The sequence below is a fragment of the Engystomops pustulosus genome, chromosome 10 (genome assembly GCF_040894005.1).
Source record: "Engystomops pustulosus chromosome 10, aEngPut4.maternal, whole genome shotgun sequence".
Classification (NCBI taxonomy): domain Eukaryota; kingdom Metazoa; phylum Chordata; class Amphibia; order Anura; family Leptodactylidae; genus Engystomops; species Engystomops pustulosus.
The window spans coordinates 96,284,082-96,296,680 of NC_092420.1; the positions used below are offsets into that span (position 1 = coordinate 96,284,082).

At 48.7% G+C, this 12,599-nt stretch overlaps 1 protein-coding gene across 5 annotated transcripts in view; it reads right to left on the reverse strand.

Annotated features, from left to right (window-relative positions):
- Positions 1–12,599, reverse strand: part of KANK4 (KN motif and ankyrin repeat domains 4) — a 95,531-nt gene that overhangs the window by 32,426 nt on the left and 50,506 nt on the right. For all 5 annotated transcript variants that reach the window (XM_072128512.1, XM_072128508.1, XM_072128510.1 and 2 more), the window contains exons 4-5: positions 9,977–10,088; positions 9,418–9,615 (exon numbers count right to left, since the gene is read on the reverse strand). In XM_072128512.1, the coding sequence (XP_071984613.1) occupies positions 9,418–9,615; positions 9,977–10,088 (310 nt within the window). The remainder of the gene's footprint in view (positions 1–9,417; positions 9,616–9,976; positions 10,089–12,599) is intronic.

Genomic DNA, 12,599 nt, shown 5'->3' on the forward strand with positions numbered 1-12,599 from the left:
TCCGCTCATACTCTCATACTGTACGAGCTCCGGCACATGCACTCCGCTCATACTCTCATACTGTACGAGCTCCGGCACATGCACTCCGCTCATACTCTCATACTGTACGAGCTCCGGCACATGCACTCCGCTCATACTCTCATACTGTATGAGCTCCGGCACATGCACTCCGCTCATACTCTCATACTGTACGAGCTCCGGCACATGCACTCCGCTCATACTCTCATACTGTACGAGCTCCGGCACATGCACTCCATTCATACTCTCATACTGTACGAGCTCCGGCACATGCACTCCGCTCATACTCTCATACTGTACGAGCTCCGGCACATGCACTCCGCTCATACTCTCATACTGTACGAGCTCCGGCACATGCACTCCATTCATACTCTCATACTGTACGAGCTCCGGCACATGCACTCCGCTCATACTCTCATACTGTACAAGCTCCAGCACATTATTGTAGTCTATAACCAAAGAGATACAGAGGTCTCAACAGGAAGTGGATACATATAAAGTTGTAGTCAGACATTAACAATTATAACATAAATGTATAACTTCAAAAGTTTAAAATTGACATTTTTTTTGTAATTTAGAAAGGTGGCAACTTTGTAACAAAGGAATGTTCTTAACAAATGTGCAATAAAATGACCAACCCCTCCCAGTGAATAAGACCCAAGGAATTTCAGATTTATCACTGACCGTCTCCCAATCCCAGGTCATTGAACCATAACCGGCATTTTCCAGAGTCTGCAGCAGCCCGGCCTCCCGCTATAACATGTGCAGATCCTTGTCCCGGCCTCCCGCTATAACATGTGCAGATCCTTGTCCCGGCCTCCCGCTATAACATGTGCAGATCCTTGTCCCGGCCTCCCGCTATAACATGTGCAGATCCTTGTCCCGGCCTCCCGCTATAACATGTGCAGATCCTTGTCCCGGCCTCCCGCTATAACATGTGCAGATCCTTGTCCCGGCCTCCCGCTATAACATGTGCAGATCCTTGTCCCGGCCTCCCGCTATAACATGTGCAGATCCTTGTCCAGGCCTCCCGCTATAACATGTGCAGATCCTTGTCCCGGCCTCCCGCTATAACATGTGCAGATCCTTGTCCCGGCCTCCCGCTATAACATGTGCAGATCCTTGTCCAGGCCTCCCGCTATAACATGTGCAGATCCTTGTCCAGGCCTCCCGCTATAACATGTGCAGATCCTTGTCCAGGCCTCCCGCTATAACATGTGCAGATCCTTGTCCCGGCCTCCCGCTATAACATGTGCAGATCCTTGTCCAGGCCTCCCGCTATAACATGTGCAGATCCTTGTCCAGGCCTCCCGCTATAACATGTGCAGATCCTTATCCAGGCCTCCCGCTATAACATGTGCAGATCCTTGTCCCGGCCTCCCGCTATAACATGTGCAGATCCTTGTCCCGGCCTCCCGCTATAACATGTGCAGATCCTTGTCCCGGCCTCCCGCTATAACATGTGCAGATCCTTGTCCCGGCCTCCCGCTATAACATGTGCAGATCCTTGTCCCGGCCTCCCGCTATAACATGTGCAGATCCTTGTCCCGGCCTCCCGCTATAACATGTGCAGATCCTTGTCCAGGCCTCCCGCTATAACATGTGCAGATCCTTGTCCCGGCCTCCCGCTATAACATGTGCAGATCCTTGTCCCGGCCTCCCGCTATAACATGTGCAGATCCGTGTCCCGGCCTCCCGCTATAACATGTGCAGATCCTTGTCCAGGCCTCCCGCTATAACATGTGCAGATCCGTGTCCCGGCCTCCCGCTATAACATGTGCAGATCCTTGTCCCGGCCTCCCGCTATAACATGTGCAGATCCTTGTCCAGGCCTCCCGCTATAACATGTGCAGATCCTTGTCCCGGCCTCCCGCTATAACATGTGCAGATCCTTGTCCCGGCCTCCCGCTATAACATGTGCAGATCCGTGTCCCGGCCTCCCGCTATAACATGTGCAGATCCGTGTCCCGGCCTCCCGCTATAACATGTGCAGATCCTTATCCAGGCCTCCCGCTATAACATGTGCAGATCCGTGTCCCGGCCTCCCGCTATAACATGTGCAGATCCTTATCCAGGCCTCCCGCTATAACATGTGCAGATCCTTATCCAGGCCTCCCGCTATAACATGAGCAGATCCTTATCCAGGCCTCCCGCTATAACATGTGCAGATCCTTGTCCAGGCCTCCCGCTATAACATGTGCAGATCCTTGTCCCGGCCTCCCGCTATAACATGTGCAGATTGTCGTCCAGGCCTCCCGCTATAACATGTGCAGATCCTTGTCCAGGCCTCCCGCTATAACATGTGAAGATCCGTGTCCAGGCCTCCCGCTATAACATGTGCAGATTGTCGTCCAGGCCTCCCGCTATAACATGTGCAGATTGTCGTCCAGGCCTCCTGCTATAACATGTGCAGATACTTATCCAGGCCTCCCGCTATAACATGTGCAGATCCTTATCCAGGCCTCCCGCTATAACATGTGCAGATCCTTATTCAGGCCTCCCGCTATAACATGTGAAGATCCGTGTCCAGGCCTCCCGCTATAACATGTGCAGATCCGTGTCCCGGCCTCCCGCTATAACATGTGCAGATCCTTGTCCCGGCCTCCCACTATAACATGTGCAGAGCATTGTCCAGGCCTCCCGCTATAACATGTGCAGATCCTTGTCCCGGCCTCCCGCTATAACATGTGCAGATCCTTATCCAGGCCTCCCGCTATAACATGTGCAGATCCTTGTCCAGGCCTCCCGCTATAACATGTGCAGATCCTTGTCCAGGCCTCCCGCTATAACATGTGAAGATCCGTGTCCAGGCCTCCCGCTATAACATGTGCAGATCCTTATCCAGGCCTCCCGCTATAACATGTGAAGATCCGTGTCCAGGCCTCCCGCTATAACATGTGCAGATCCTTATCCAGGCCTCCCACTATAACATGTGCAGATCCTTATCCAGGCCTCCCGCTATAACATGTGCAGATCCGTGTCCCGGCCTCCCGCTATAACATGTGCAGATCCTTATCCAGGCCTCCCGCTATAACATGTGCAGATCTGTGTCCCGGCCTCCCGCTATAACATGTGCAGATCCTTGTCCAGGCCTCCCGCTATAACATGTGAAGATCCGTGTCCAGGCCTCCCGCTATAACATGTGCAGATCCTTATCCAGGCCTCCCGCTATAACATGTGCAGATCCTTATCCAGGCCTCCCGCTATAACATGAGCAGATCCTTATCCAGGCCTCCCGCTATAACATGTGCAGATCCTTGTCCAGGCCTCCAGCTATAACATGTGCAGATCCTTGTCCCGGCCTCCCGCTATAACATGTGCAGATTGTCGTCCAGGCCTCCCGCTATAACATGTGCAGATCCTTGTCCAGGCCTCCCGCTATAACATGTGAAGATCCGTGTCCAGGCCTCCCGCTATAACATGTGCAGATTGTCGTCCAGGCCTCCCGCTATAACATGTGCAGATTGTCGTCCAGGCCTCCTGCTATAACATGTGCAGATCCTTATCCAGGCCTCCCGCTATAACATGTGCAGATCCTTATCCAGGCCTCCCGCTATAACATGTGCAGATCCTTATCCAGGCCTCCCGCTATAACATGTGCAGATCCTTGTCCCGGCCTCCCGCTATAACATGTGCAGATCCTTGTCCCGGCCTCCCGCTATAACATGTGCAGATCCTTATTCAGGCCTCCCGCTATAACATGTGAAGATCCGTGTCCCGGCCTCCCGCTATAACATGTGCAGATCCTTGTCCCGGCCTCCCGCTATAACATGTGCAGAGCATTGTCCAGGCCTCCCGCTATAACATGTGCAGATCCTTGTCCCGGCCTCCCGCTATAACATGTGCAGATCCTTATCCAGGCCTCCCGCTATAACATGTGCAGATCCTTGTCCAGGCCTCCCGCTATAACATGTGCAGATCCTTGTCCAGGCCTCCCGCTATAACATGTGAAGATCCGTGTCCAGGCCTCCCGCTATAACATGTGCAGATCCTTATCCAGGCCTCCCGCTATAACATGTGAAGATCCGTGTCCCGGCCTCCCGCTATAACATGTGCAGATCCTTATCCAGGCCTCCCACTATAACATGTGCAGATCCTTATCCAGGCCTCCCGCTATAACATGTGCAGATCCGTGTCCCGGCCTCCCGCTATAACATGTGCAGATCCTTATCCAGGCCTCCCGCTATAACATGTGCAGATCTGTGTCCCGGCCTCCCGCTATAACATGTGCAGATCCTTGTCCAGGCCTCCCGCTATAACATGTGCAGATCTGTGTCCAGGCCTCCCGCTATAACATGTGCAGATCTTTATCCTTGTAGTCATTCCTCTCATTACCAGTGATAATTGGGCACAGTTACACCTTTGCCCACCCCGGAGTGATGGCGCTAACACCCGATCCCTCCCGTCAGACTGAATGAATACGTCTCCCCGGTCTGTTCCTACTAACCTGTCATTAGGTAGGTGTCTGTCTTTCCCTCTGCGGGGCTGATGTCTGACCCTGCATATTTCTGTAGGTCTTGATGACTGTTTGTGCAGGTGCTGGATAATACGACGCGTCTCTGTGATGCAGACGAGACATCTGCTTCCTATGAAAATAACCTACACCCTGAACAATGACATCACTTTCTCCTGATGTAGAGATTATCCGTGTCTATCCAGATGCTGCAGAACTAGAGCTCCAAAGGCATAGATGAACCAGAGGGGGTGCAGAGGTGGGTGATCGGGGGGGGATGGGTGGGATTAGGGTACAAGAACAGGTTTATCAGAAGGACATAACTAACACAGAATGTATACAGCAATGGGTGATGAAGGTGATTAGGGGTATGGGGGGGGATTATAGTACAAGAACAGGTTTATCAGAAGGACATAACTAACACAGAATGTGTACAATGGTGGGTGATGAAGGTGATTAGGGGTATGGGGGGGGATTATAGTACAAGAACATGCTTATCAGAAGGCAACAATTCCCTTAGAGCGGGTACAGAGGAGGGTGATCAAGGTAATTAAGGGAATGGGGTGATTAGAGTACAAGGACAGGCTCATCAGAAAAAACATAGATGAACTAGTGCGGGTGCAGAAGAGGAAGACGAATATAATCACAGGAGTGGGCAGATTAGAGTACAAGGACAGGATGATTAGAAGGACATAGATGACCTGGAGTGGGCGCAGAGGAATAGGGTCTAATCTGTATGCGGTGACTTGGACCCTCCATGGCAGTTATACAAGGGTTGGCATCAGATTCAGTGACCTAGGACTTTCCTGCCGAATATTATAATTACATGGGAAATAAGCCAATAATAGAAGTATCTGGAGGGGAAGAAGTAGATACTCATGGGTCCTATGTATGTGAGTCTATGTGAGACAATGGGGCTCACTTACTAAGGGTCCGAATCGCGCACTTTCGTCAGGTTTCCCGGCGATTTACAATTTGCGCCAAATTGCCCCAGGAATTTTGGCTCACGCGAACGGATTGTGGCGCATCGGCGCCGGCTTTCACGCAACAGAAATCTGGGGGGCGAGGCCGTCGGACAACCCGGTGGATTCGGAAAAAACTTGGAATTTAAAAAAGAATTTGTGTCGCAAGATCAGCACTTACCTGCACCGGGAAGAAGAAGGTGAACTTCGGCGGACCATCGGCGCAGCAGCGACACCTGGTGGATACTGGGCGCACAAACTTAGTCAATCCCGGCAGACACCAATCCTCATCGGAGATCGGGCCGCAGGATCGCGACTAGACTGGGTAAGTAAATGAGCCCCAATGACTTAGAATGTATGTATAGGATACATGATATCCGTATACTGTATCCTCTCACCCGCCACACGCTGTAATACTTTGGCTGATGCCCAACGCCCTCTCACTATCTCCTGGAGCTGATATCATTTCACATTCATAACTCACTGATTAGCAAGGGAATAAATACCATAAAACTAAAGTCTGCCCAAGACCACAGACCCCAGCAACGTCCAGCCCCGCACCCCAAGATGTAGAGATGTGCAATCAGACCTTTGTGTATGTTGGTAGTAGCAGCAGGACTGTGATATATGGATTTATCATAGGGTCTCCAAGTGCACTGGGAATGTGTCCTCACACTGCTGTGCTCTGTGCTCTCTGCAGCCAACGTTACATATTCTCCTTGATAATTTCACACTCCTGAGGTATGAATCTATACTTCACACTGCTGTGCCCTGTGCTCTCTGGAGACAGTGTTACGTATTGTTCGTGTAAAGATGTGTCACCTGTGTATTTAGTAAGTGGCAGCAGGACTCTGAAATATGGAGTTATATTCTAGGTTTGTAGCTTCTCCAAATGCACTGAGGGCCTGTCCTCACACTGCTGTGTTCTGTGCTCTCTGCAGATAGTGTTATGTATTGACCCTTGAGAGATTTGTGCATGTTGTTACTGGCAACAGGACTGGGAAATATGGATTTATATTTTTAAGGATTGTAGCTTCTCCAAGGACACTGGAGGTCTGTCCTCACACTGCTGTGCTCTGTGCAGTCAGTGTTAGGTATTGCCCCTGGAGAGATGTGTATGGTGTTAGTAGCAGCAGGACTGTGAAATATGGATTTATATTCCACAATTGCAAAAACCCTGTAACTATGGCCATATTACCCTGCCTGGGGTGTGAGTTGAGGTGGTCTGGGTGGTCTGCACAAACTTTTTGCTATGGGGTCATGTGACTGCTAGATTTTTAATATTTATATTTCTAGACAATGTTGCATGACGGCGCTACAATGTAGCGAGCTGTGGTCTATTTCCATGAGTTCAGCAGACCATCACACCCCACAGATGGAGAAGACGTCTGTATATATAATCTCTCCCTGGGGGTCTGCTACACAGACGTGTCTGGGATGGAAGGGGTTACTTGTTGTGTGCCTGTAATAGCGGATATATTATAAGTCATGTAGTCTCAAGGTCCCCCGTCCCGGCTGGGAGTAGAACATCACATCTGGAAATTATAATAGAGAATACAATAATAAGAAAGAAATGCAGCCCTGAGCGGCTGATGGATACAACCACATTCCAGAGAGACGTGATGGTGCGAGGGCGGCCGTCACCCCATGGCCTCATGACAAATGTGACTGTATACAGCAATTATATAACCAGCCCCCCCTCCCCAAAACTGCTCCATTCATATAACCCTGGTGCACATGGCAGGGCCATCTGGATAGAGCCCGGACGTGGTACATGCAGCCCAAAAGATCCGCACTGCATGTCCTGCCATATGGAGCCTCCAAACAGACACACAACGGGGAGAATGTGCTCCACAATATACTGTACATTATCAGAACTACCTATGTATGATAGCCTACAGGTACACAGCATCCTAGCTACTCAACTCAACCTGCAGAATAGTGAGTGCAGCTCTGGAGTATAATACAGGATGTAACTCAGGATCAGTACAGGATAAGTAATGTCATGTATGTACACAGTGACTGCACCAGCAGCAGAATAGTGAGTGCAGCTCTGGGATATAATACAGGATGTAACTCAGGATCAGTACAGGATAAGTAATGTCATGTATGTACACAGTGACTGCACCAGCAGCAGAATAGTGAGTGCAGCTCTGGGGTATAATACAAGATGTAACTCAGGATCAGTACAGGATAAGTAATGTCATGTATGTACACAGTGACTGCACCAGCAGCAGAATAGTGAGTGCAGCTCTGGGGTATAATACAGGATGTAACTCAGGATCAGTACAGGATAAGTAATGTCATGTATGTACACAGTGACTGCACCAGCAGCAGAATAGTGAGTGCAGCTCTGGAGTATAATACAGGATGTAACTCAGGATCAGTACAGGATAAGTAATGTCATGTATGTACACAGTGACTACACCAGCAGCAGAATAGTGAGTGCAGCTCTGGGGTATAATACAGGATGTAACTCAGGATCAGTACAGGATAAGTAATGTCATGTATGTACACAGTGACTGCACCAGCAGCAGAATAGTGAGTGCAGCTCTGAGGTATAATACAGGATGTAACTCAGGATCAGTACAGGATAAGTAATGTCATGTATGTACAGTGACTGTACCAGTAGAATAGTGAGTGCAGCTCTGGGGTATAATACAGGATGTAACTCAGGATCAGTACAGGATAAGTAATGTCATGTATGTACACAGTGACTGCTCCAGCAGCAGAATAGTGAGTGCAGCTCTGAGGTATAATACAGGATGTAACTCAGGATCAGTACAGGATAAGTAATGTCATGTATGTACACAGTGACTGCACCAGCAGCAGAATAGTGAGTGCAGCTCTGGGGTATAATACAGGATGTAACTCAGGATCAGTACAGGATAAGTAATGTCATGTATGTACACAGTGACTGCACCAGCAGCAGAATAGTGAGTGCAGCTCTGGGGTATAATACAGGATGTAACTCAGGATCAGTACAGGATAAGTAATGTCATGTATGTACACAGTGACTGCTCCAGCAGCAGAATAGTGAGTGCAGCTCTGGGGTATAATACAGGATGTAACTCAGGATCAGTACAGGATAAGTAATGTCATGTATGTACACAGTGACTGCACCAGCAGCAGAATAGTGAGTGCAGCTCTGGTGTATAATACAGGATGTAACTCAGGATCAGTACAGGATAAGTAATGTCATGTATGTACACAGTGACTGCACCAGCAGCAGAATAGTGAGTGCAGCTCTGGGGTATAGTACAGGATGTAACTCAGGATCAGTACAGGATAAGTAATGTCATGTATGTACACAGTGACTGCACCAGCAGCAGAATAGTGAGTGCAGCTCTGGGTATAATACAGGATGTAACTCAGGATCAGTACAGGATAAGTAATGTCATGTATGTACACAGTGACTGCACCAGCAGCAGAATAGTGAGTGCAGCTCTGGGGTATAATACAGGATGTAACTCAGGACCAGTACAGGATAAGTAATGTCATGTATGTACACAGTGACTGCACCAGCAGCAGAATAGTGAGTGCAGCTCTGGGGTATAGTACAGGATGTAACTCAGGATCAGTACAGGATAAGTAATGTCATGTATGTACACAGTGGCTGCACCAGCAGCAGAATAGTGAGTGCAGCTCTGGGTATAATACAGGATGTAACTCAGGATCAGTACAGGATAAGTAATGTCATGTATGTACACAGTGACTGCACCAGCAGCAGAATAGTGAGTGCAGCTCTGGGGTATAATACAGGATGTAACTCAGGACCAGTACAGGATAAGTAATGTCATGTATGTACACAGTGACTGCACCAGCAGCAGAATAGTGAGTGCAGCTCTGGGGTATAATACAGGATGTAACTCAGGATCAGTACAGGATCAGTAATGTCATGTATGTACACAGTGACTGCACCAGCAGCAGAATAGTGAGTGCAGCTCTGGAGTATAATACAGGATCAGTGATGTCATTTGTTACCTCTGAACACTTTGTTGAGCCTCTGTCAGTGTAGGGTCTGGAGTCTCCGGTATCTTTTCTTGTGTGGGTTCAGCTTCTGGTGAGTCTGTATTGTCCAGGCCGTCTCCTCCGTCCTCTGTGACTATCTCAGTCTTCTCTGCGTCGCTGTCTTCTTCGTCCTCGGAGGAGCTGGAGTCCTCGCTGGATGTGGTCTCATAACTATGGACACAAGATTAGAGTAAATGCCTGTAAAAGTTTTTAGTACATTTAACTTCTATAAATACAAAACATTGTTACACAGAATAATTCCGGGGGTCGTCCGGGGTCAGACACAAATGTGGCTTTGTATTAGAAATGGCGCTTGTTTTCGGTGTAAAATTTGACACTAATTTGTTACAATTCTTGTGATGTCAATGATAGGAGACTAATAATCTGGAATGTTACAGATACTTCCTCTGCCAAATCGTAGAATATAAGGAATAGGATTAGAACGTGACCCCAACGAGCCCAATGCTAATGACTACAGACTGGATACATGTCCTGACCTATTGGTATGGGGGGCGTCCTCTGTGATGCTTACCCACCATTGACCCCAACAAACTGGAGGTTCTTCTTAGTTCTCGCCTCTCCAGACGAGCGGCCGCTGCTGTTCTTCTTCTTCATGATAGACTTCAGGCTTCTGGGCGACGCATCTGTACAGGAAAACCCAGGAAGAGGTTAATATTGTGTAAGCTGCTGTACTATCTCTTATATTCCGGGATCGTGTGTCCTCACACTGCTGTGCTCTCTGCACTCAGCAGAACCGCAGCCCCTCTCCTCTGAGTATTCTGTAGTACGGTGCTGGTTAAAGGGGTCGTCCACTTTCAGCCAATAATTAATATGATATGTGTAAGTAAAAAATGTTACAATTTTCCAATAAACTGTATCAAGTCCTCACAGCAGGACAGCAAGCAGAGATCTAGAAAACCATTAGGAATTGATAGAGAAAGTATGTTTAATTGTATAACTTTTCATTACACAAACTATATCAATTTGCTAAAAAGTGGACAACCCCTTTAAGTATTACAACTGTCCCTCACGGCGGAGGAAAGAGGCAAGGGCAAGGGCACAGCAGTGTCAGGACATGTCCCCAGATTGTAGGGAAGCTACAATCCTGGAATGTAAATCACAGTCCTGCTGTTACTAACAACATAGGTCTGATTACACATCTCTCCAGGGACAATACTGTTTACAATTTCCATAGGGTACTACATCTGTCACCATATACATCCTGTATGTGCTCTGTGCAGTGCATTTGGATTTATCCAAACTAAATGGATTTACTGCTAAATTACTTTGAGAGAGAACACAAGGCATCATGGGATCTGTGGGCAATAGTGATGGGTCGTTTGCGAACAAGCCGGCACAAAGAGCCGGCTCATTTGCGTGAACAACGTGAACCGGCTCACCTCAATGAGCCGATGGCTCACTAAAGCCCACACCACACCCCCTTTAACCTGATAAAATTGTGTTAAAAGCGGTGTGGTGGGGGGCGATTGCCTGGCCTGCGGCTCCCTATTATATATTTAACAGGGAGCCGTTCAGGAACCAAAAGAGCCGGCTCTTCTTAGTGAGCGGAGCCTAATGAGCCAGCTTGCTAAGAAAAGCCAGACTTCCCATCACTAGTGGGCAAGCTAACTAGCCTCAGCTTGAGGGCATAGACAGACAGACATTAGTCTCCGCCCACTTCACCTCTGGTGAGAAAGATTTTTGTCAAACAGTTTCAGAACAGAAAATGCCAGGACTTTGGAGAGAAAAGGACGAGCAGCACAAAGTAGACATCAGAAAGAGACCAGGGGGAATCACATATAGTAATTTGGTAAAATTACTATAACTTTACAGTTATAGCATTCATAACATTGTAAAGAAAGTTTAGAAATCTTCAATATTCAATGGGACCCATTTGGCTGTGGCAGTGCCCGTCCTATGACAGTAGAAGCCACATGCCAGACCTACAACCCCGGCAGATTATATGGAGAGGAGTATCCGGCATCGGTGGAGAGTTACTGAATCTGTTGTAGTAACACGTTCCCTTGATACACGACACTTTCCTGCTCTCAGCCTTATAAGGAAAACCCTGCCTATAAAATGTTCCTTTTGTACTTGCACAGCAGGGGGTTGGCAGAATACACCGGGCACAGGACGGCGCTACATGGAGTAAGTCCTGGCAGCGCCCACCATGTGCACAACGTGGATTATTAACCATATGAATACTAATCACTGGCAGGGAGATCCAGTGTCAATGATAATGAAATGTCCAAGTAGTCAGGTCCAAACAGTGATTAACGTTATCCTCTGGATGATATTCAGGAAAAACACGTCCTCTCCTGCTCCTACGGCCTCCTCTCCTGCTCCTACGGCCTCCTCTCCTGCTCCTACGCCCTCCTCTGCTGCTCCTACGCCCTCCTCTGCTGCTCCTACGCCCTCCTCTGCTGCTCCTACGCCCTCCTCTGCTGCTCCTACGGCCTCCTCTGCTGCTCCTACGGCCTCCTCTGCTGCTCCTACGGCCTCCTCTCCTGCTCCTACGGCCTCCTCTCCTGCTCCTACGGCCTCCTCTCCTGCTCCTACGGCCTCCTCTCCTGCTCCTACGGCCTCCTCTCCTGCTCCTACGGCCTCCTCTCCTGCTCCTACGGCCTCCTCTCCTGCTCCTACGGCCTCCTCTCCTGCTCCTACGGCCTCCTCTCCTGCTCCTACGGCCTCCTCTCCTGCTCCTACGGCCTCCTCTCCTGCTCCTACGGCCTCCTCCCTCCAGCTGAACATATAAATCCGCATTGCTTGCTTAAACTTAGAAATAAAGATTAGAGGAAGGGGACATCTTTTCCACCCTTTAACCAGTGTTCTTGGTGATATCAGGTTTATCTATCTCCTTTATTTTTACATTTGAATCGTTTGCATGGGATATGTGCACGTAACTTGCAATCAAACAGTATTTTTTTTGTTTTGTTTTAAAACACAATCACATATAGATGGATGGCAAAATAATGCAAAACAAATGAATGACTGCCCATCCTGGACGAGGGGCACAGAACCCGGTGGTAATAACATCTGAGGCTGAGCGTCATTGGCGTAACTTGAAGCTGATGGGCCCCAGTGCAAAGTCTGTGCCAGGCCCCCGACTATAATGTATAATGACCCCACAATGAACAAGGACTAATGTAAAAACA